Raw genomic sequence first — 18432 nt, 5'->3', positions numbered from 1 at the left:
ATCATCGTCTCCCAGCGTGGGTTTGGCCGCTTTCGTCATGAGGCCCCGCCCCTTCACGGTGCACCTGACGGCGCAGGTTAAGCGTGCGATCTTCATCACTTCAGCACGGATCGGGGGAGACGATGCAGCCGGGATCGATGCACCTGAGCCCCCTTCTGCTGTGCCTGCTTTACGCACAGGCCTCTGCGGATTTACCCCTGTGCAAAGAGGTGAGGGGCTTTTGTCAGAATTCAACACTTTACCAGTAACAGCGTCAGATTGTGGTAGTTTGTAATAGTTTGACAAGTTACAGAATAAATAAATATTAATGTTATATTTATCGAAATTAATGTCTCTGAACATATTTGCCACCAGTTTGTGTTTATTTTCCTGGACTAATTTGGTAATATCTGGAACAATTTATGCCCAAATTTCAACCCCAATGTATAAGTTACACCAAATGACTACAGTCTGGGGAATGTACATGTACATATTAACATTTGACAACCATATTGAAGCTATAATCCCCATTATTTGTACTGAACCTGCTCTCACAGCTTGCCTGTAACTTCCATATGTTACTGAGCTGCCGTAGTCTCATCATCTATTGGTTTTCTATTTGCATAACAGCGCTGCCTGATAAGAAGTACCAAATTTCTTTTTTATCGGCATACGCTACTCCAGTAATACCACAGTGAGGGCAACTAAGCCATTAGAATGTTAACAGGGGTGATTTAGGAAGATCACATCTTTTCTTTTTGGTTTCCATAACAGTCACACTAGCGGGAGGCACAGAGGTCATGATGTCCCGTTGCCTTGGTTTCCTCATGTTTGTTAACAGCAGATCTCCATTTTGGTGCATTTTAACATCAGGTTCTCCCCATCCTGCCCCCTGTGTTCACCTGATACCCCCATCCATAGCTTAATGTAGCTGATCTAATTGAAAACACAGATGCAGAGGAGTGCTGCTGCCACGGCGCCTCTGTTAACCATTAATCCCAAACGGCCATGCGTGGGCTTGGATTAATCTCTTCAGTGACCTCCCTTGAAACATTCTAACCAACTGCTGATCAGGAAAAAGGTTCCCAGACAATATTCATATTAGGTAAACATGATATTTGAACCATGTGTGTGTGACATGATCCCATTTTAGGGATTCTGGGTGGGATGGTGTTTATCACTGCTGTAAGTAGGCGTCAGTAGGTGTTAAAGTACACCAGATGAGCCTTTTTTTTTATTTTAACGTGACAGCCTGTTATCTCCAAAGTGCTGTGACAACAGTGAAATGACATATTTACAGAAGGATTGGGCCAACCGGCATTTCTTCCCATCGGCTGGGTAAACAAACCCTGGAGGGAGTCGCAGTACATCCTAGATGAGTGAGATCTAAACAGTCGAGGTGGCTTCCTGGGCAAATATTAGCCGCAGCCTTTATTTGGAAAAGAGGCTTGTCTGGTTTTGGAGAGATTTCACAAAAAAAAAGTAGCGTTGACCTGGTTTGGTTCGCCGTGTCTCCAGCTGTGTGAAACGAACATCTGTGTTTTGTGGTTACAGTCAGATTATCACTATGAGTACACAGAATGTGACGTGTTCGGCTCACGATGGCGAGTGGCGGTTCCCAACAAAGCTGACATATGCACGGGTCTCCCAGATCCAGTGCACGGCACTCAGTGCGGTAGGTCGACCCCCACATTATGGATCGTAACCTTAATGCGTCAAATAAAATGGCCCCTCGCTGTGTCCTTCACACATTCTCCTTCCTTTCCCAGCATTCTCCTGTAGTGAGGGGGAGTTCCTGGACATGCAGTCGCAGCGCTGCAAGAAGTGCGCGGTGGGCACCTACTCTCTGGGCACCGGCATCGCCTTTGACGAGTGGGACAGCCTTCCGTCAGGGTTCTCCAACCAGGGGGTGAACCCAAACGACGAGGACATCTTCACAAACTGCTCCAGGTCGGCTGAAGTTTGGGAGCTTGGTCGCTCCATCGAGCGTGTGAGTAATAACGGTTCTTGCTTCCATCTCTCCAGCTCCACCTGGACCCCAAAAGGTGATTACATATCCTCCAACACGGACGAGTGCACGGCCACACTGTTCTATGCCGTGAACCTGAAAAAACCGGGCATCGTGACCTTTGAGTACGTCTACCCTGACGAAGGCATCTACTTTGAGTTTTTTGTGAGTGCATTAAAACGACTGGATCTTAATGTCGGTGATCTCTGGCGACCACTGGCTGATTCCTCCCTCTGCCGCGCAGGTTCAAAACGACCAGTGCCAGTCTACAGACTCGGCGAGCCGCTGGATGAAGATCTCTGAAACCAAGTGGAGCAAGTATCTGGTTTGTTTAAACTTGGCTTTATTATCACGATTCCAAGTGATTGACTGCAGACTCCAGATTCCAACCATCCCTGTTCACTGTGCGCAGGCCGAGCTGAAGACTGGCAACAACGTGCTGTACTGGAGGACGACGGGCTACGTCGTGGCTGGCAGTGAAGTCAAACCTGTTTTGCTCAGAAACATCGGCATCTCAGGTAAAGTATCGCCTGTGTCTAATAGGCCCCATTTTAAAAGTGTCACACTTCCCTATCTCACTTCCTGTTGATGATTAAGTGGCTGCTTGGTTGGATTCTTTTAGGGGTTTCGTACACATCTGAGTGTTTCCAGTGTAAACCCGGCACCTACAGTGAAAAGCCAGGATCTGCTCGCTGCACCCCGTGCCCAGCTGATACCTACTCAAACAAAGGCGCCACCGTTTGCCTTCACTGTGATCCAGATAAATATTCAGGTGTGCACATTTGCATGATCTGAGTTTGCTTTAATTATCCCCTTGTTAAAGTCACACGACTCTGGGAGGTTTGTCTAATCACTGGATCTAAATGTTTTCTTTCCTTTGTACTTTCCTTCCCATCGTTGCAGAGGCCGGTTCTGGAACATGCAAACCTAGGCCGGCGTGCACGGTCAGCGACTACTTCTACACCCACACTCCCTGCGACTCCAAGGGAAAGGTGAGTGGAGCACATAGGGAGAAATTTCCCAGTGACCATCTGGTGCAGTTATTTTATCCATGTTATTATCTGGGTTGCTCCATTTATGCACCCTGCTGTTTTTAGACTCAGCTTATGTACAAGTGGATCCAGCCCAAGATCTGCAGCGAGACTGTCAAAGGAGCCGTGAAGCTGCCTGCATCGGGCGAGAAGCAAACCTGTCCTCCGTGCAACCCGGGTTTCTTCTTCAGCAACTCTTCCACCTGTGAACCCTGCGACCAAGGTTCCTACTCCAATGGAACAGGTACCGAATTACCAAACTCCTCATGTGACCTTACATGCACAACAGACAGAAGAACCTTTGTCCTGATCTACCAGGGTCTTTTTAAATGTTGTTTAGTTGGTTTTCTGTTACTTCCTGACTTTAAATTGGACTTATTATAATTGTCTTTAGAAAATATTCAATATCGCACTGTAAAAACTATTGTTTTGGCTCATTCTCACAGCCTAAAAGGAAAAGGACAGAAATAGAATTTCCCACTGAGAACTGAAAGAGCTTTGAAAGAAAGAAAAAACAAACAAACAAAAAAAACCCAGACACCTCATTGATATGAAATTAAAATGTCAGAAACAGGAAAAATAAGCACTGTTAATAGAAAAATAATCAATTTGCAGCCTGCATCAAGTGCCCCGTCGGTACAGAACCAGTCCTGGCTTTTGAATACAAATGGTGGAACACGATGCCGAAGAACATGAGGAGCTACACTCTCCGTCAATGGTTAAGCCACTCAGAAAACACCACCGGTGAGTCACAGAGGCCTGTTTTGGATCTTTATCAGGAGTCTAATGAGGAACGTGGAACTACTTTTAATGTGATTAGAATGATAACAGTTGTAATAAATATGACAATTGCCTGATCATTCTTTTTCTAATTAACAAATAATGTCTGATGGTGTGGCTGTTTCCTCAATCACGTGTAATGACAGGATGGGAGGTGGCTGGGGAATATGTCTACACCACACCTGGGGATCAGGACGTGGACAACCAGATGCTCACGTTGAAAGTGCCTGGATACAGGTCAGAGGTGCTATTCAAATGGATTAGGTACATACAACATATGGATGCGTATATGTAACGAGAGGATGTTTCCTGTTCGGCAGGCTGCCTCAGTCGGTATCCAAAGCCAGTGAAAACAGTGAGCTGTCGCGCATCTCCTTCGTTTTTGAGACCACATGCTCGGCCAACTGCACCTTTTCTTTTTTGGCGGTGAGGATTTGTGGCGGCGTGACTGTTAAGCACAGAGAGCTGGGAACCGCGATGAACGCTCACGCCAGCGGCGTGTTTGTCTGCAGGGTTACAACCAGTGGCTGAATGATGTGGTGGAGTGGTGGAGGGGCAGTCAGGCCAAACAGTCGTACTCCTTCCTGATCCAGAAGAATACCACCCACAGCTTCACGTGGTCGTTTCAACGCACAGGAAAAAACAGTGAGGTGGGACACCGCCGGAATTCTTTTACCGCAGCCTGCCACCAGGGCGGCGATTACATCATCCGTCTTAAATTCCTCTCAGGGGAGAAAACACAGTGGCGACATGGCGAGGATCTACTCCATCAACATCGCCAACGTAATCGGAGGCGTGGCCTCGCAGTGTCGCCGCTGTGCTGTCAATCCCGCCGGGTTCAGCTCCGCCTGTGTCCCCTGCCCACCGGGACACTACATGGTCAACGGGACTGGAGTGTGCAAAAGCTGCCCGCCGAACACCATCATCAGGGCCGATCAGTCTGTCGGTGTGGACGCCTGTATCCCCTGTGGACCGAACACGGAGCGCAATGAGGTGAAGCGAGGAGTGTCTCCATTTACACACCGATAGATTGATGCACCCATATCTTGTATTAGAGAGCAGCTGCTGTATTCCAGGTGGTATTTGCATCACAGATGATGTGTTTGTGCCTGCAGGCTTACACTGCCTGCCGCAGCGACTGCAGTCTGGACGTGCTGACCACAGAAGGAGAGCGAATGCACTATGACTTCTCTGCTCTGTCCAACATCACCAGCTTCCAGAGCGGCCCCCGCTTCACCAACAAAGGCCTGCGATATTTCCATCACTTTAACATTGGCCTGTGTGGGGAGAAGGTGAGAAAGCTGGGCCGGTCGCGTTCATTCGCAAGCGGGATTTAAAGCCTATTAAGCGGCTGCGCGTCTCTCTTGCAGGGCAGAATGGCGACCTGTGTGGACAACGTGACAGAAAGTGGCAATGAGGTGAAAGGTTACGTCTGTCAGTCCACTGCCGTCCCCTCTGGCATCAGGAGTCAGAGCCTGGTGTCCACACAGCCTGTTCTCATCGGTGACGCACTGATAGGTACAGACGGAATGTTCTAAAACCCTTGTGGATGGTGGAAATGGTGTTGAAGGGTTGAATTTTACCATGATTTTAAAGATTCCATGTTAAGTTATTAAGTTAAGTTATTTTGTATAAGCCTTTATTTAACTCCCTAAATGGGTCTTTGCAGCCACCAGCAATTTGCTGTTTGGTGTGAACGCAGGATAATATTTCTGCATTTCATATTGCTCTTTTGTTATTTGTGCATAAATGACTGTGCCAAAGTCTGAGATAACTTGTTCATTTCATCTCACAGATATTTGCATGTAATGCCTTTGGCAGCAAAGTCAGGTCGCATTCGTTGCACGTCTTATCAACATGTTACACGTCTAATTATTTTCAAGGCGTGACCACTGACACGACCCTGAGTGGCATCTCCTCTCCCGATTGGCTGTTTCCATCTGCAACGGGGCTCCGAGATGTCATTTTCTATTTCGGGTAAAGCTAGAACTTCTTTGGTTCTGCTATTTTGACATGTACGATGTTCCACAGATGTGTATGTGCCGGTATTGTGACATCAAGGTATAAGGAGGAAGTAAACCCAAACTCAAGTTCGTGTTCCTCATATTGGTGAATATTCCCAGGTCCTCTGAGTCGACGCTGGCTTGTAAAGAGGGCCGATCAGCCACTGTCAGACTGAGATGTAACCCCACAGTAACTGCCAAAGACCTCATAACGCTGCCGAGGTATCTGTCACCGAGACCGCACTGGACTTTTGGTCCCTTTGGGCAAATCAAATACCATGAATAATTAGGAATAAACTCGTCTTCATGATCTAATTTGTATTCTTCTACAGTAACTGTTCAGAGGGGACTTGTGATGGCTGTACCTTCCATTTCCTGTGGGAGAGTCAGTATGCATGTCCACGCTGCACCACGAACAACTACAGAGCGATTGTTAGCGCATGCATCCAGGGAATCCAGGTAAATTAGCGCATGGGCCCACTTACAAAAGCCTTTCATACACACGAAGGATCACCTACCCCAATGTGGTGGAGTTTTTCTTTTATTTACTGCCTCCTACCACAAGGTGTCAGTAGAGTTGCTTCAGCAGAGACTGAAAGTAAAGCATCTAACTGGGAGATGGAAATGCCATGTGTGGATTTACCGACACGTTAAAAGGAATTCCCTGTTGTGTTTCAGAGAACCACTTACGTGTGGCAGCAACCACTGCAGTGTTTCGGAGGAGAGTCACTGCCGCCACCCGCAGTCAGTGCTTGTGTGTCTCTGGATTTCTGGCTCAGATTTGGTGTTTCCACTGGAACAATAGCTGCCGTGCTGCTGATGAGCATCAGCTGCTATTTCTGGAAGAAGACACGCAAGTGAGACTGAGACTGCATGGCTCTTTGTTTATTTGAATTAAACAGCTGATGTAAAGTAGCAACGGAACTATAACGCAGGCTTTATGCTGCAGGTTGCAGTACAAGTACTCCAAACTGGTTATGAACTCCAGTGGTAAAGAGTGTGACCTGCCCACTGCCGACAGTTGTGCAATAATGGAAGGAGAGGATGCAGAAGATGATGTCATGTACCTCAGCAAAAAACCCTTCTTCAGCAAAATTAGAGCCTACTCACGAGAGGTTAGTAACCCCACAATACCCAGACATTTGAGCTCCATACAGGCCAAACGTACATCCTGTGTTCCAATAAATCTTTCAACAGAGGACATCCGATGGATTCGATTCTGTGCCACTCAAGTCATCGTCATCGCACCAGCGAAGAGTGGATGAAGACACGGACGATGATTGAATGCCTGTTTATAAAATATGGTTTGACAACAATGTTGCTTTTAGGTGTGAGTGACAACAGAGTGGATAGTTAAAAGCTTATTAAAATATTATAAATGGCACAGATGGTAAGGCACAGACTTGCACAGACTGACCAATTTAGAGCTACTTTTCACAAGTTAGGCTGTCAAACAGTATAACAGTACAATGTCTCCATATTGGGGATATTTTGTTTTAAAGCCTATTGATTTGTTTGAAATGTTTCATACGATTGATGATGTTAGACATACCCTACTATGAGGATGAGCCTCAACAATTATTCCTAATTTCTTTTTACATCTTTTTATTCAATTTTTGCCTTTTTAAAAAAAATCAATATTGGGGTCAGTTTTTAGACGTAAGCTATGTTTTTACTATATCCAGTAACAACTAGTGTACAATGCTGCCTTTAGGTACGTTTGTTAAAATCTTTGTGCAGAGCATAGAAAAAAAAATGTTGTTACTCATCTTTTAACACTAGTTGCGTTATTGTCATTATATATTTGTTTGTTTTTTGTGTTCAATTAAAAACACCTCATCTTTCAGTGATCGTTTAAATAAAGTAATATCCAAAATGTGCAGGAATTTACCTAGTCACCTCATACTCATAAGAAAGATCTTGTTCAATTTTTGAAGCTTTATTTATGTGCTGTTTGCACATTCTCCTTGTGTATGCGTTGCTCTTATTTGGGTTTTTCTCACGGACAAAAAATAGTTCTTCCAAGTACTCTTGGGTTAACTGTCCCCAGATATGAGTGAGTGTATTGATTGAATACATACAGGTTTTTTAATTATTTGAAGAAAATACAATACTTTAAGTTATTTTTAATTAAAATATTTTTTCCCTACTCAAGCAGATATATTTCGTTTTCTTAATTCTTAATTCTTAACCGAACATGTTATTGCGTCGTCTACTTTGTCGTCTGGTTTTTCCCGTTGTCCTTCAAAGCATCACACGGTCGAGTTCCGGCCATCGTTTCTCGAATTCTCTCGCGATACGTTTCGAGGTTTTGGAAGCTGGGGGAAATCTCGGGAGCTGTCTCTGAAAGCAAGTGGAAACACAAAACTTACAGCCAGAAGACGAAAAAATCGGCATCATTTCACTGGAAGGCAGCCTCATAACTTATGTTGGTCGAAGCTTGCCGGCGGACGATTGATATTTCGTTTAGCCTCTAGTTCCGCAACTTGGAGGAAACTTTTGCGCTGGCTTGCAGGACACGGAATCCCCACATCAGAGCGGAAAGTCAAGTCGCTGCTCGGCAGTTTGTTCTGCAGGAATGTCGCATGAAGAGAGACCCAATTTCTATCGACAGGACGTCAATAAGACGATATGGGAAGTCCCGGAACGATACCAAAACTTGTCCCCGGTTGGTTCCGGTGCTTACGGATCAGTGTGGTAAATAACTTTAAATTTCGTTGTACTCTCACTCTGCACAAAGCCGAGTCACCCAAGTTGACCTCCATTCATTTAGACGAGGCCTGCGGTGCAGATGCTAAAGTTGGGTTAGCTCTGTCCTGCCTTGAGCAGTAAGGTGCCCTACTATTTATCTGCAAACACGGAAACCAGTTTAAAAGTGTATTTTGTGGCGAGTTGTGAGTCTTTTGCTGAGTTACAGTACAGACAGGCCACAACGGTGGAAAATTGCTCTCACAGCAACTGTTGACAAAATGTGTGGATCTGATTTGTTACACCTACAAAATCTATAAGATGGTTATTAAATGAGTGTCTGCATTTACTGGAACACCAAATCTTTTTTATTTAAAAAATAAAGATTTTTCCATTTCGATTATCCAGTTATGAGCGTAAACGTCCCCTAACAGGTGACGTAATCTGACTAAATTAGTCGTCGATAACATGTTTTGTAGTGCAGTTCATTATCTCATATTAAATATGTTATCATGTCGTTTCGACGTGTTTAGATACACTGTTAAACAGGTTCAATACAGCCTAACATAAGTGATTATTGCTGAGGTTAAACCAACAGAGCAGAACATCGACGATACTGTCAGTTTTAGTTGTGTAAAAATGTTAAAATCATGTCGCTTTTCAGTTTTGAACCTGTTTCCATTACTTGTAGACCAGCCTAAATTTTGCTAAATAAGTGAGAGTATATGTTATATTTATTCACAACTCCATTGTGAAGAATTAATTTATTTTAATGGTAACACAGATGGTGAATAGCAGGGGGACAATAATGGACAGCGTTATTACAGCAGTATTATTCATTTATAACGTACTCCAGACTAAATTCAGTGCAACTTCCTGCACAGTAGACATTTCACACGAGGTGGGTTTTCTTAATTTGGCTTGGTTATGACAGTAAACTTTCAGAAATCACCTTTGAACACTAGTTAAGTGATTAAATTGCTTGTGCTGATACTGTGGAGGACACAGCACTGAAGAGTGGTTTCATTTGATGTAGTGGGCAGATGTTTGTTTTGCAAATGGAAGTGGACATCTGTGCTGTTGCTGGGCAATAGGATAATCTGGTGCTGCTCAGATTACTGTCTGCGTACAAGGCCTTGACGATTATTATTCATCTGTGTGCACGGGCTCCTATTGTCGGACAAGAATTAAGTTATTTCTTATTAGTTTTCTGTATTTCTGAAGGTGAAATAAAGCAAATGTAGGTTTTAGGGATTACTTTATTAGATATATTTTAAAATATAAAATAAGAATGTTTTAGAATCAATTATATGCAAGATATGCAATATCTGAGTAGCTTATTGATACAGTGTTTTTGTGTTTTTAGAAGCTTGATCATAATTAAAGTTATCTTATTCGTCACCCTGCACAAGTAGTAAATATAAAAGATTTTTGTTTTTCACCATAAACATTCTGAAGCCTTTGCCATTCTCTAGAATCATGTTCCCATGATTATATCTTGATGTTATATACATATAGTTGTATCCCTCTTCAATATTATAGACCTGAACTGAAGTGAAACAATATCTTTAAATCAAGGGTTGATTTTGGGCTGTATTGATCTGTGATTGTGGCTCCGTAGTCACACAACTCAGACCACCATTATGCCTTCGTGACACTGATAGACGACACAGAACAGGCGTGATGGCGTGTTTTCAGGTGGCCGTGCGAAAGGTTATGGTCTGTTTGAGCAGAGAAAGATAAAAGTCTTTTGGTTAGTTAGGTGTGGTGGGTCTTTCACTGTTGCCCCGAACAGACTCTAGGCCCCTCTGCTCTCCAGAGAAGGGAGAATTTCTGCAGATGAAGCTGTTTTCCTTCTCCTTTGATCTTCTTTGAAAGTCCCCCATTTGTTTTTAGAGCAAACGCTGCACGAACATTTATTTTCTCAACTGCACACTTTGGTTCATTTCAGTTATTGTTTCTAATGACCACAAACGTATTTATTGTCCCTTTTCCCCCAGTTCTGCAGATGATATAAAGACTGGGCTGAAGATAGCTGTGAAAAAGCTCTCGCGTCCATTTCAGTCTATCATCCATGCCAAGAGAACGTACAGAGAGCTGCGGCTACTTAAGCACATGAAACATGAAAATGTAAGACCTCATCGTCGTTGACATGTTTATGTCTGAAAGCAGCCTGGTTCTGATGACTGATGACTGTGGATTTACACTCTTTGCAGGTGATTGGCCTCCTAGATGTCTTCACTCCGGCTACTTCTCTGAAGGAATTCAATGACGTGTAAGTTGTGTCGTGTGTTTATTTAAAAGAAACGTCTTTGGCTCACTCCAGCAACACTGGAAGTGGTGGCGAACACTGTTGGCTTTGCTACCTCTGTAGAAAACAATGCTAACTGAAGCTGGGAAACGACTGGAGACGGGCCAGCTGACTAAACACCGCAGCATTTCAGAATATCCCCTCTGTTAGTCATTCACGTTCAGGCCTCTGCAAAAAGTCCTTCGCCCTCAGCTTCCTTCTCTTTGCTTCCTGCTTTCTGCTCTTGTGAAACTCTCATGCTGGTGAAGGGTAGCTTTAATTTTTTAATGTAGTAAATGGTTGGAATTTCTACACAGCGACTGAGGTGTCAGCCTTTCCTGTCATGTTGGTACTGTCTCTTTTCTATACACAGGAAGACTTTCAACTAGCTTTAAGATTTCACTGGTTTCAGTTGACAGAAACCTGGTTCTGGTTACACCCCTGAGTAGGAAACCAGCTTTTTAGAGCAGTTTGCAAAGCGAGCAGAGCAGAGCCCGAGTTCTTGTGTGAGGCCTCCGTCATCGCCAGTTACACAATTTTAATTAACGGTTTACATTTAGTGTGCAGAATATGATTGAGGAATACTGGGTAAACCAAGTTTTTAGACATGGGGTTACCATTTAGGTACCATTTATGCAACAATTTGGCTGTAGTTTTATTAGATTAGCTCACGTTTGATGAGCACCGTGTTCTTCTCTTTTTTAAATGATCATGTTTATTCCACCATGCGTATAAGGTATTTTCTTAAAAAACTATCTATATATTTAAATACCCAATATGATTTATGCATCTATGATGAATGTAAGATGGATCATTGAGCACTTTAAATTTTGGCTGCAAGACATTGGAGCTGCCTGTTTCCTCAGAACAGATACGTGACTGTATTTTTTTTGGGACAGTAGCTGGTTTCTGAGGGTAATAATGCGTGTTGGAGCTTGTTTTTAACTTATTTAACCAGAAACAAAGCCACCTGCGTGACAGCGTATTGGTGTGTCTGTGAGTGAGGATTGTTTTTTAATCTGTGAGAACAACACTCTTTAAAATGCTGGGCCAGTGGCTGTGGTATGTGCCACCACGTTGATAAAGGAATGTTTACTTTGGAGTCTTTCATAGCTCCAAACAGACCTGCTTGAATTAATTCAGCTATGTTGCAATGAGCATAATAGAACCAACGCCAGCCAAACCGCCTGCAGTTGTTTTGCACTGTTTTGGACAATGTGTGTACTCAGTGTTCACAGCAGCTGTGTGAATAGATTTGTCACAATGAAGAAATTCCCCTGCAAGTGATTCAGGGTGACTCGATGTTGTGGTTTGTGGCAGTTCTCTGCATTAATACTTGTTTTTGTCTCAAACAATTATGAGCTCAGTGCTGCAGGATTAACCGTTGTGAAGCTGTTTGAGTGTCAATCACACTACTTTGCTTTGTTCATCATATTTTTATTTTTTTTTACCCCCCCTGAATGTTGAGTCAGTGCAAGAATAGATGTGATTTACTGCATTGTTCTATGTATTTATCTGAAATATTAAATATTTTATTAAATATATTATTTAGTGTGTAATTGCTGCATGTTTAAGTGATGCCAGGCAGCACAACCACTGTGGGTTGTTTTGTTTATTTTCCATCATGAGAGACTGGTAATTAATGAGTGCCCCAAAGCTTTATTTTCATCCACTGCATTTATTCAGATTTTAAAATGACCTAAGTTAGCGTTGTCAAAAAGCTTGTCCAGAATATTGTGTATTTTGGCAGAGTGTGCAAAGATTAGGTGATATTATAATAGCAGACCTTGCTCGCTTTCCAATTGACCATAAAACACTTTTACTGAACAACTTTGACGAGTGCTCTTGAAACAGCAGAAGTATTTTATGAAATTCATTTCTGGCGTTGTTTTTCTTGAGTGAATTCTGGGTCACTGGCTGTTGCAGGGAAACACGATTCTTCACCTTCATACCTGGCAGGACACTAATTATTATCAGCGATGTGTGATATCAGGATAAACCTCAGATATGCCGGGACTGTGTTTCCCCTGGCTCTAAAAATACAGACGCAGTCAGGACGGCGGAGAGACTGGTCACAGCTCCGGCCTCGCTCCCGTTTCTCTGAGAGAGGAAGACAGAGGCCGCTATTTATATCCTTTTTTTCCATGGCGGCTGAACTCTGAACGAGAAGTCTGTTTGCATCCAGCAACAAGTTCAAGTGTAACCAGGTGCTATTTAAGGGCCGGCACTCTTCGTGTGAGCAGGCGTGTGTTCATAATGTGTTGTGCACTGCGCATTTTTGGCTGTACAGCTGTCGACTGTCCAGCCGTTGCCAAGGCTGCCTGTTTTCAAACAGCTCCGGGATTATACGCGAATGTTCCCCTGATGCAGCGGCATTAAGACCTTTTATCTGACGCCGGTTGCTGTTAACTTACATTCATTTGCACAGGGCTCGGCCTTTAAGTCCTTTCTGGTAAAACAAGAAGGAAAAGAGGTGGCAGCTAAGCTCAATCCAAGCAATGGCAACTTTAAACAACTTTATAACGTTTGATTTCGAGGTATCTTCACTGTCTGCCTGTGACAACAATGACTTCCGATGGTTCTGCCAGTTGAAAATGTGCTGTGGTTTTTATTGTCTTGTATCTGGCAGGTATCTGGTGACTCACTTGATGGGGGCGGATCTCAACAACATTGTCAAATGTCAGAAACTCACAGACGACCACGTGCAGTTCCTCATATATCAGATCCTCCGGGGATTAAAGGTGAGGATTCAGGAATGTTCTTGACAGTTTGTGGAAGAACTGAGACCTGTTGCTTTTGTTTTGTTGCCAAGAGGTTCAGATCTCACTCAACCCGTGGTGGATCTAAAATTTACTCACCCTCATTAAAATGGTGATTTGAGCTGGAGGAATGAATGAATAAATAAAGATAAAAAATTTGTTTTGGCTTAATCAAAAACTTAGAAAGTTTCAGTATAATGACTCAATAATTACATTGGCAACAGTTGTAAAGTAGGGTGTGAGGGGTTTAAGGAGCAGAGTTGTTCATATTTATTGAGGAAGATGCAAAGTGTTGATACGGTTTTAAGCTGTTAGCTTCTCCAGGGTGTATAGGACAAATATAAATCAACATTTTTCTTGCTAAATTAGTCAACAAAGCAGTTTCATTAGTGTCTGCACTAATAATTCACTTTAATTAGATGTTTTCTCTCTTCCGCCCCAGTACATCCACTCTGCAGATATCATTCATAGGGTGAGTTATTGATTATTTTTTCTGATGTTATACTTTAAAGTTTTTAATTATAACCATGAAGAGTTTGCTCATTGCCCCACCACTTAATTAATGCTTAATCCACTTTGTGGTGTTCCCCTCTGCAGGATTTGAAACCCGGTAATCTGGCGGTGAATGAAGACTGTGAGCTGAAGGTCAGTGAATTCCTCTTCTCATTTACAGCAACGAGCAAAAACTGTGATTATTTTGCTGTAAGCTCTGTTCTCTCCTGCCCATGTTCCCAGATATTGGACTTTGGCTTGGCACGGCACACTGACGACGAGATGACCGGCTACGTGGCCACTCGTTGGTACCGTGCACCGGAGATCATGTTGAACTGGATGCATTACAACATGACAGGTGGTTGATGTTGACACACCTTTGACCTTTTCACCCAAACATCACGATAACTGTCATTAATCTCTGTCCCGCTTCTCTTTTCAGTGGATATTTGGTCAGTGGGGTGTATAATGGCTGAACTCCTTACCGGACGGACTCTGTTTCCTGGTACCGACCGTATCCTTTTCAGCGATACACTTGCAGCTCCTGCATATGAGGCTCTGACACACGTTTGCATAACAAATCTTACAGGTTAAATGCACAGTGACATTGTCAGGGAAGCTTTTGATTCTGTTTTTCTACTGCAGACTGAGCTGCTCCGGAGTCCTGCAGCAGGTCGCAAGTCGGTGATGCAACATAATTATTTCAGTTTATTGAACTTGCTCCAAAAGTAACAGAAATGCTCAGTAGTGCATTTTATTCCGGTTGTGCTGGTGAAAGTGCACTTTGCCCCCAAAACAGAAATAAATGCAGACTTTACGCTGTGTTGATTGGTCGATAATAAAGTCTAAATTTAGCCCAGTGTTTGAAATGTTGAGGTTAAAATAAGCACGTGAATGTGAGTTAATACGACACAGTTCACAGGTCAGGTTCTCATGTTAACAGGCAGTGGGTTAGACCAGGGTTTCAAAATTGGACACATGCAGGACTCTGGTCTGCGCCATTTTATTTCTTACTCACCACAAAATTCTGTTCCTCTCATGCAACACAATGCCGCTGATAACTTTTACATTATTCCTCTGTTGCTGAGTTTCCTCTTCTTGTGCCATCAATATGTGCAATCTGCCTGCACCACTGATGCTTTTGGAGATCTGTGATGTTAATTTTTCTTCCCCCTTCAGTTTTCTCAGATGAACAGCTGAGTTTCCAAATCAAATGTTCAACAAGACTGCCAGATGTCTCCTTTTTTATACACCAGAAGCTTTTTTCTCCTGTCTTATGTTCCTCATATGAAAGTGAATTTGATGTCATGCACTGGTTTTACTGGGCATAGGGAGGTTGGTGACTGGTCAGATTGTAAGTTCTCCCCTGTCCAGTATCTGGTCTTCCTTTACCGAGCTCCCGGTAGACATTGATCAGTTGAAGCTTATCATGCTCCTCGTGGGAACACCGGGGCCTGAGCTCTTGAAGAAACTCTCTTCAGAGTCTGTGAGTTCACAAAGTTACACAACTGCTGTGCAATAACTCGCATCTGTGCCGGCGGACTGACAGCATGTTTTCCGAGCTCTGTGTGCTTTCTGCCTGTCTTACTGGGAGATTCAGTGGTGTTTCCGGCAATACAGCAACCAAGGTGGTGCGGCTGAGCCCAGCCTTTCGCTGGTCAACTGCTCTGCAGGGTCTTTTGTTGTGTCTTTTCTACAAATCCGCCACACTGGCTGCTTCACAGCTCGCAGCCTGCTTCTCGTCCTAACACGATGCCTTCAGGTGCACCGCGTTCGAGCGAGACCCAGCTTCTTAACCAACTTCGCTCTGTCGCTACACTCCCCTTGACATTCGTGCTGTAGATATAAACCAGCTTCAGCAGATAATGCGGCTGACAGGAACGCCCCCAGCATCCCTAATAAGCAGGATGCCCAGCCATGAGGTGAGCAGGAACTGCAGCTTGTACACAGGTTGTCAAAGTCAAAGCAGGAACTGAAGATCAGCTTTATCTCTGCTTCTGGAGTTCTGCCTCTCTTGAAATAGTTTGGTGAAACTAAGAAAGAGGTTGATGGAAATCGAATTCTCAACCTCGACCTATCTTAATAAGGGAGATTCTGATTCCGTTGGTGATTTAAAGATTTGCTTTTCCACTTTAAGCGTAGCTCACGTTTGGTGTCTGCTTGCTGCATGTGATCAAAGAAAAGAGATTTTCCTACACTGGTCTGAGCTTGACTTTGTGATTGTTTAAAGTCCCTGTCAGTTATCTGTCTAAAAGATGAAATTTTGTTTTTTGGGAATTTAAGGACTGTCAGTCACACATTTTCTGCATTATGTTAATTTGCCTCCAAGTCATTAGTAATTATTAGAAGTCATTAGCCTTGTGTGACTTGCGTCTCTAGAAATTGAGCCTCATTACAAATCTGCCGAGCGAAATGTGAGTGAGGTGTTGCTGCCTGTTGAAGTTGAAATTAAATCCCCCCCGTGTTGTTTTTCTAGGCCAGGAACTACATCAACTCCCTGCCATGCATGCCCAAGAGGAACTTTGCTGATGTGTTCCTTGGCGCCAATCCACTAGGTAAAAGAATACGGCCTTTTTCTAACATGCAGTGTGATGTTCCTAAACTGTCAGTGAGACTTTTGTTTTAAGTAATTTTCATGTTAAAATGCCCCCACTGGACAGAGTTCAGTGTTTGTCCACTGTTGATGGCTCGCAGGTAAAGTGTTCTGTTGTCTTTAAGCTGTGGACCTCCTCGAGAAGATGCTGGTTCTGGACACGGACAAGAGAATAACCGCTGCCGAAGCTCTGGCTCACCCCTATTTCACTCAGTACCATGACCCAGACGACGAACCCGTGGCCGAGCCCTTGGACCAGAGCTTTGAGAGTCGAGACTTGGAGATCGAAGAATGGAAACGTATGACCTCACACGTGCAAAAAAATAGATTCCATCTGGCCACACACGTTATTTATAAGTGGAATTCAGCTTTTGTGACATCCTGACTGCAGAAAAACGGATGTTGATGCTGATACTGATGATGATGATTCTCATGGTTGACTCATTGCAGGATTAACCCACGAGGAGGTCTCTAGTTTTGAGCCGCCACTTTTTGACGAAGACGACATGGAATGAGGACGTCGCACGCACGATGACCCGCAGCCTTACGCAGTTTTAAGGACCTTGTTCTTGTGTGTTAGTGTTAAACTGTCGGACGCACGTCGCGGACCTTTACAGTCTATTAACAGGAAGCATTGTTGTGTTTAGCTTTTTTTACCAGCGATCGTTATCTATACAAAGGGAAGTCGGCCGATTGTCGTTAATCTGTTCAACAAACCACTAATGTTGACGGACCGTTGCTGGAAAACCTCACTTTGTGCCAATATCATATACAGATTTTTTAAATTTGATGACTTGTCACTGTGACTTTGAGATGCTAAAACACGAGAACCTGCCGCTGTGCTGTTCTGCCTTTTTAAACCTTCTATTGAGTAATTTATGAATAAGCTGTTGTCTGTGGGTGGAATCAATCCTGATCGTCTACAGTCCCTCTTACAAGCTGCCACAAATAGTGCAGGGTCACATACTATTTGTGTGTTTTGATCCGGTTTTCGCATCCCAATTGTTCCCATGTTTAAAATGCAATCTGAGGGACTTCATATCTGTGACAGTAAGTTTTTTTTTATGCTGTTACATTTTGCGTCTTGTGTCTCTTGTGTAGTCTTTGACTGTTCTTGGGTTGGAGTTTATTTCGTACATTTAGATGCTTTGATAGACTCTTGCGCCACTCACCACGTATCATATCTATACAGAAACGTCTGAGCCTCTACTGTAAAGGGACGGCAGTCCTCATCGAAGCACCTACAAGAAACGAGGCGTAAATGCTCCTCTCAGAAACATGTAAATACCTGCTATGTGTTTAAAATTTGAAGTTGTGAAGCAATCTGTTCTGTGTACATCGGTGTGTATGTACACAGTTTCAAGTGTGTTTTTGGTTTACAGGAGTTCAAATATCTTGCCAAAACCTAATAGAAATTCTGCTAATTGTGTAAAAGAAGAATTTCTGGTGTATTTATACGTTGTGCAGGTGATATTTATAAACGGCAATGAAAAAGTTCTTTAAAGTATTTTTCACTCCTGAATAACTACTATCTTCAATCCTTTGTTTAACAAAATAAAGACTTATTTTTAAGAGACTCTTCCTCTCTATTTATCATTTTGCTTGCTTGTGTTCCAGTTTACAGAGCAATCAATTTTATCTTGTGTAAAGAGAGAACAAGAATTGCCCACACATAAATTTTGTTCTTCCAGTTTTACCTTATCTCATTTCCGTGCAATGCAAAGGAATTTATTATAAGCTTTGTATAACTATGAATTTAAGTTTTCTTTATGATCTGGATAGCTCTGGGTGCATTAAGATACTGCTCTC

The 18432-nt window shown here is 43.2% G+C and overlaps 2 protein-coding genes across 4 annotated transcripts; both read left to right on the top strand.

The window, feature by feature from the left end:
- Positions 1-54: 54 nt before the first annotated feature.
- Positions 55-7681, top strand: elapor1 (endosome-lysosome associated apoptosis and autophagy regulator 1). The gene is made up of 22 exons (XM_057039610.1): positions 55-209; positions 1534-1654; positions 1749-1929; positions 2005-2152; positions 2232-2312; positions 2400-2505; positions 2610-2759; positions 2891-2979; positions 3085-3262; positions 3634-3762; positions 3945-4035; positions 4119-4224; positions 4311-4448; positions 4528-4791; positions 4914-5090; positions 5169-5316; positions 5682-5775; positions 5922-6023; positions 6134-6260; positions 6480-6658; positions 6751-6916; positions 6999-7681. The coding sequence occupies exons 1-22, from the start codon at positions 123-125 to the stop codon at positions 7083-7085; spliced, it is 2949 nt and encodes a 982-aa protein (XP_056895590.1). The 5' UTR covers positions 55-122; the 3' UTR covers positions 7086-7681.
- Positions 7682-8094: 413 nt separating this feature from the next.
- mapk14a (mitogen-activated protein kinase 14a) lies at positions 8095-18199 on the top strand. Of its 3 annotated transcripts, none has more exons than XM_057039616.1 (12): positions 8095-8498; positions 10490-10619; positions 10706-10764; positions 13409-13520; positions 13981-14010; positions 14136-14183; positions 14274-14388; positions 14473-14544; positions 15873-15952; positions 16507-16585; positions 16749-16922; positions 17074-18199. In XM_057039616.1, the coding sequence occupies exons 1-12, from the start codon at positions 8380-8382 to the stop codon at positions 17136-17138; spliced, it is 1083 nt and encodes a 360-aa protein (XP_056895596.1). In that variant the 5' UTR covers positions 8095-8379; the 3' UTR covers positions 17139-18199. The 3 variants fall into 3 exon arrangements, with proteins under 3 accessions (XP_056895596.1, XP_056895594.1, XP_056895595.1); XM_057039615.1 differs by lacking the exon at positions 15873-15952 and adding an exon at positions 15437-15516 and having other exon boundaries at positions 8096-8498; XM_057039614.1 differs by lacking the exon at positions 15873-15952 and adding an exon at positions 15437-15516 and having other exon boundaries at positions 14136-14388.
- The last annotated feature ends 233 nt before the right edge of the window (positions 18200-18432 follow it).

The sequence above is a fragment of the Takifugu flavidus genome, chromosome 8 (assembly GCF_003711565.1).
Source record: "Takifugu flavidus isolate HTHZ2018 chromosome 8, ASM371156v2, whole genome shotgun sequence".
In the NCBI taxonomy this organism is placed as follows: Eukaryota; Metazoa; Chordata; class Actinopteri; order Tetraodontiformes; family Tetraodontidae; genus Takifugu; species Takifugu flavidus.
This window is presented reverse-complemented; position numbering and strand designations above follow the sequence as displayed.

Coding starts and splice junctions, on each gene's coding strand:
- elapor1 (XM_057039610.1), top strand. CDS start 123: ATGCAGCCGGGATCGATGCACCTGAGCCCCCTTCTGCTGTGCCTGCTT. Junction 3,763..3,944: donor CCACTCAGAAAACACCACCG/GTGAGTCACAGA, acceptor GTGTAATGACAG/GATGGGAGGTGGCTGGGGAA. Junction 4,792..4,913: donor CGAACACGGAGCGCAATGAG/GTGAAGCGAGGA, acceptor TTGTGCCTGCAG/GCTTACACTGCCTGCCGCAG.
- mapk14a (XM_057039614.1), top strand. CDS start 8,380: ATGTCGCATGAAGAGAGACCCAATTTCTATCGACAGGACGTCAATAAG. Junction 14,389..14,472: donor GATGCATTACAACATGACAG/GTGGTTGATGTT, acceptor TTCTCTTTTCAG/TGGATATTTGGTCAGTGGGG. Junction 14,545..15,436: donor TCTGTTTCCTGGTACCGACC/GTATCCTTTTCA, acceptor AGCTCCCGGTAG/ACATTGATCAGTTGAAGCTT.